Here is a 6000-nt window from a genome sequence, read left to right as displayed (position 1 = left end):
CTATATCACTGCAGGTATTTATCTGGGTTTTTAAAGTGAATAATGGCATTATTTACAAGAGTAACTGGTTACAGCAAACATATTTTCCATGGTCTGGGTTATTACATGATTGCTTTGTACAAACAATATTTACATAAATGAATGTTAACAATGCTCTAGATAAATATTAAAAATATCCAATTAATAAAAAAATGTACAACTCTTTAATGGAAACATATGATATAAAAATATATATCTCTCAAAAATAATAGTTATGTAATCTATAGATCATTGCATATTTCTAATTTAAACAACATATAACAACGGTGAATGTAGCTGAAAGGATCTGTCAAATATACAATTACATCCAAATGAAATGGGATTGGTTGTCATATCAATGTGCATGCATGAAAATGAGACAAACAATCTGAACAAATGTGTAATGTTTTGTAATAGATACCATGAGCCTTTGAGCACAAACAGGAGGGTGTTCACATCTGCATTTGGTTTGATTGACGAAATAAAAATTATAAAAGTTTATTATATAACATTTAGTGAAACATCTTAAAATATCAGTGAAATAAAAGTGTTATCAGTCACTCAGTGACGATAACACTTTTTAGAGTGAAATTTTCACTATTTCACTCTTAAGATGTGTTATTGTCACTGTAGAAAGTGTAATCTTCACTGTAAGAAAGCCGGAATTATTTTGCTGCTGGCATTTTAAAAATCAAAGTAAATTGCCAAATGTTATATCATCAAAGAAAATTTCATGTTTTTTTGTCAAATATGATTTATATCTCATCTCGTGAAGTTTGCAATCATATATCCCGAGTTGCACTTGCGCAACGAGTGTGATATGATTGCAAACTTGAAATATCCTCTACATAGTAAAACCAAAGCCCATTAAAGTTCAAATATTTTGTTATTTGTTAATGGTATTAAATGGAAATTAAATCTGAGCCTTTCTGGATAAACAGGATGCTCACATGTGCATGTGGTCTGACTGATGAAACAAAAGTGCACGGTAAAATTAAAGCAGACAGAAGTTCAAATAGTTTGTGATTTGTTACTGGTAGTAAGTGAACATTGTAAGAAAACAGAATTTGAGCGTCACTGGATAAACAGGATGCTCACGTCTGCATGTGGTTTGACTGATGAAGTAAAAGTGTAAAATTAAAGCACATAGAAGTCCAACACATATTTTGTGATTTGTTAATGGTATTAATTGAAAATTAGATTTTATTTTAATAACACATTCATCATTATAATTTGAAAATTAAATCTGATGTTAAACAATATACATTTATGTTTATCAATATTTAGAAATTATTCATTTAAATAAATTTTATCATCAATTGAAAATAAAGTTTGATTCAAAATAATAATACAATACATATTTATCATATTTGTTACATAAACAAATAAAAAATATTAAATATTAAAAAAAAGAGAGCTATTATTAATATATATTACTGTAATCTTTTGATACTAGATGAATACAAAATTCATGGCTATCTTCTCCCCACCCCACAAAAAAAAGAGAAGAAAAACAAAACCCAGAAAGAAAGCAAACCCAACATATTCTGACCCACAATGGATTATGTAAGTACATGTAATATTATACAAAGGTTTGTTGTTTTTTTCAGTTTGATTTAGCACAACAGATTTACACAATATTAATACATGTACAAATATAAATATTTTTAAAAATCAATATTCTGATCCCTGAGACAAATTATTATAAAAACATTAAGAAAAACAGACACACACAAACAAATCAGATCATGAATAAGCATAATTATCAACTTGCACTGCAGCTCACAGAGGTAATAATTCATGCTGGGAATTTACCTGCATGCTTACATCAAGACTTCATTTTTCTTTACAAATCCAGAAGAGTATAAAAACATTCCTCAAAATTACTCCTTGAAATAATCGGAGACAACAGGGACACACGGAGAGCAATTATAGACAAACATGACGACGTGCCGTCAGCAATATTGATTTATAACCATTGACATAATTTCTCGGATGTAATGACATTTATTTTCAAAATAAATAAACTAATAAATGATCTTCTTTTCATGTAAGATACAAATTGAGCCACAACAGTATGATACAATAAAGCTCCTCTAAACCGGGCACCCTCAAAACAAGTAAAAGGTCTGGTTTCACGAGGGTCTGATTTTTTAGGGAATTCCAGTTCACAGAGGGTCTGGTTTTGAGGGAATTCCAGTTCACAGAGGGTCTGGTTTTGAGGGAATTCCAGTTCACAGAGGGTCTGGTTTTGAGGGAATTCCAGTTCACAGAGGGTCTGGTTTTGAGGGAATTCCAGTTCACAGAGGGTCTGGTTTTGAGAGGTTGCACTTCACAAGTAAAAGTTAAAAACCCAAATGTGTTCAAGCTAGAGCAAAACATTTTTTGCGACAAAATTAAATTATTATTGTTATATATTTATACGAACAATGTTAAAAATAATTAAATTGAAACACAAATTTTATTTTTTTGATAACATTGAAATGTTTTTCATACAAAAAAGGTTCTTTGTACAATTACTTTCGAATATATTATGTACATGAAATAGTTTGATTCTTCGTATAAAAAAATGGGCTGCAGTAGTCTGTAAAAATTCCAGAAAAACACGTCTTACAGCTCTAAGAATATAATTATAGAAAAATAGGTTAAGTTTTTTTTACATATTTTACATAACTGTTATTGTTAATCTTGTCATACATGTAAATTAGGTTGCCTTCAAATTGTGAAATATACAATCTGCAACATCTTTCAATCATCTCTTACATGTAACTGAAATTTAGACGTATAGTTTGTTCAATAATAAAGGAGCATGGCATTTCGCACCCCTCAGAATAAACTGATGGTATGTAGAGAGGCACTTGTGTTAACATCCCGCAAAAAACGAAATTATGTTCGATCTCCTTAAACTTGACATTTTTTTAATCAATACAACGGCTTAAATGAACACAAACCGGAGTCTGAAATTAATGCCAACAGTTGTATGAACACAATGTCAACAACTGTATGAAATTAATTATCAAAAGCTGTATAAAATTAACACCACCAGTTGTATGAAAACAATGCCAACAAACTGTATGAAATTAATTATCAAAAGCTGTATAAAATTAATGCCAACAGTTGTATGAAAGCAATGTGTGTGGTTTTATGAAATCAGTGACAACATTATCAGTGAAAGCAATACCGACGGCTGTTTGAAATCAGTGTTCACCAAGTTTGAAATCAATATTAACAGTTTGTCTGAAATTAATGTTGCCAGTTGTCTAAAAGTAATGCTGATAGTGATCCAAAAAAGATGCCAGTTTTCTGAAATCAGTGCCGATAGTTTTTGGAGATCCAAGTTTTCTGAAATCAGTGCTAACAGTTTTTGGAGATCAATGTGAATGGTTATTGATACCAACAGCTATCTCTGAAGAAAGGATATGTTTTATTTAACGACGCACTCAACACATTTTCTCTTGTATTGAGATTTTGTTTTGAAATTTCTCTTTCAATCAACTGCAAATTAACCAACACAATCATGGGTTTGTTTTGGTGATCTACATGTATGAGCAAATGTACAGGTGGCCAATCTTGATATTTCCTAACACAATTGGACCAGTAAGTGCATTACAGTATATCAGTTTCATTTGTATAAAGAGCAAAACGTTTTATCACAGTATTCATGTGTCGGCATAGAAAGCGTTGATGGTTTTTGAGTACATCTTGCTCACGATAGGTCTTCTAAGCTTCATCGTGGGACCTGAAATTAAACCAATATATAAAAATTATAAAGCTGGTCTGACCGTCGGCACTACCTGACGACCACTGGTAGTAGGGGAGTATAGTGGGTGGTTACACATGCCTCTTAACAATGCCAAAAATAACTACTGAACACTCTCTGAAATGGTTAGACTAAACCCACAGCAAAAGCTGATGAGAAATAGCAGGTGTTTGTCACAGATAGCCACATGAATGAATGAATGTTTAACGACACCCCAGCATGAAAAAAGATAGCCACATGAGACAAGCAGCCGCTGCGGCTGGATAGACCAGGACAGGGATGTGGCTGTGGATAGCGAAAGAATTTGAAAGATAGGAGTGCCAGATCGGGAAGAAATGAGATAGAATTCAAAGGAGAGAAAGGAAAGGGGGCAGTGGGGTAAAAAGAGGAAAGAGGAAAATATGCGAACATTAATTGATGATCAATATAAAAATTTAAAATAAATTAAAGCACAGTGCAAAAAGAACTCTGCCAAAAATACAAATATCACAGATAGGTAAAATTAAAATATGGAATAAAATTCAGTATTTTAGAAAAGTTCCAACACAATTTTTTGCCACAAAATATAAGCAACTGAGGTGATCCTCATTTTTTAAAATATTTTATTTTTAAATTAAAAAAAAGAAGAAAAATGTAGGTGAAAATAGAACATTCACAGCACTTTTTCTGGACCCGTATAGGTCAAACTTAAAAAACAACTAATTTCTTTGGGTATGTTCCCAGAAATGCACAATATTTTTCCAGAAATGGTTCAGACACTCTTGAAAATGCTGACAATTATTAACACTATCCATTAACACTATCCGTAAATAGAGTTTATTACCAGAGTGTTTTTCGGTATCGTCAATATCATATATTAGGAATAAAAATTGTACATTATTTTTATTCCTAATATATGATATTGACGATACCGAAATACACGAGGGTAATAATCTCTTTATCATATAAGCTCAAGCTTAATACATGTTTTTGTAAACTGTACAGGCAACTTTAATTCCAGTCCGCCATTACTAGATATTCAAATGACGTAAGAATATGTGGCGCGGTGTATTTTTGAATGGAAATGACGTCATTTTGGATGTCCTTACATCAAAATAAAGTTATGCCTAACGTTTTTTGTTTTCTGAACACTGGACAGCTTTCAGTGTCAAATTGCCATTGAAATGTTTTTATTTGATGACTATGAATGCATACGTCAATCATGGAGTGTCACCCAAGTACATTTGCTTAAATGTCAATAAACCTAGTGCAGAGACCTCGACTAATTTACATCTAATTTGCAAATTTATCAAATTCTTAAAGTATGTGATCTGAAAAATAGCACATACTTTGATGGCACTGGAAATGTAAGATATTATATGATAAATATCTTTATCATAATCTTGTTCCACTTACCTAATTCCCCTCCAGGTATGGAAAAGTCTTTTGGCAGGATGGACCACTTCTGGACTTTCTGAGCCCTGGACACGGACCGGGCGTTGGCCTGGTCAATGCCGGTCTGGATGGCCTTGAGGACGTTCACATCCTGACTGCCAATGATTTCTGACACCGTCGTCGCTGCACTCCCCACCGACCGACACCACTCCACCGCCGGCTTCGTCAGCTGATCCAACGGCTCAAGGCTTTCCATGTCTACCTCAGTCTAAACAAGTAACAAGAGAACGTCAAATAGTTCGTCTTTAAGGAAGACTTGGGGCTTGAACTTACAATTTGTTACCTATGGGAAATTTAAGAAAACCCGGCTCACCGATGGCAATTTTGAGCACGATGTTGAACTAAATGTGTGCCAATCATGATGACATCACAATACCGTAAAATAAAGTTTGTTTTATTTAACAACGCCTCTAGAGCATATTGATTTTTATCTTATCATTGGCTATTGGACGCTGCCGCCACACAGGCTACCGTTTCCGATAAGCAGCAAGAGGTCTTTTATATGCACTTTCCCACAGACAGGACAGCACATACCACAGCCTTTGATGAACCAGTTGTGGACCACTGGTTGGAACGGAAATTACATTACTGATGCAGGAGACTTCCGAACTGTGATTTAATAAAAATTTAATACTGTTAATTTAAAAGTGTGTTTTTCAACATGTAAAATATCAGCCTCGTCTGGCTGATCAGTATGTGTCTTGGCAGAGCCTCAACAAATACAAAATAAAGTTACAACTTTGTCTCGTTTAATAACACCACTAAAGCAGCACATTCATTTATTCATC

At 33.2% G+C, this 6000-nt stretch overlaps 1 protein-coding gene across 2 annotated transcripts in view; it reads right to left on the bottom strand.

Moving 5' to 3' along the window:
• Positions 1-1338: 1338 nt before the first annotated feature.
• LOC121387085 (long-chain-fatty-acid--CoA ligase ACSBG2-like) overlaps positions 1339-6000 on the bottom strand; it is a 41689-nt gene continuing 37027 nt past the window's right edge. The window contains exons 14-15 of one of the 2 annotated variants that reach the window (XM_041518109.1): positions 5174-5420; positions 1339-3757 (exon numbers count right to left, since the gene is read on the bottom strand). In XM_041518109.1, coding sequence (XP_041374043.1) covers positions 3678-3757; positions 5174-5420 — 327 coding nt within the window. In that variant the 3' untranslated portion in view covers positions 1339-3677. Of the gene's footprint in view, positions 3758-5173; positions 5421-6000 lie in introns of those variants that run through there. The other variant, XR_005959783.1, reaches the window with a different exon arrangement.

Source organism: Gigantopelta aegis, chromosome 2 (genome assembly GCF_016097555.1).
Source record: "Gigantopelta aegis isolate Gae_Host chromosome 2, Gae_host_genome, whole genome shotgun sequence".
Lineage (NCBI taxonomy): Eukaryota > Metazoa > Mollusca > Gastropoda > Neomphalida > Peltospiridae > Gigantopelta > Gigantopelta aegis.
Note: the sequence above shows the minus strand (reverse complement) of the source record. Positions and strands in the feature narration are given on the sequence as shown.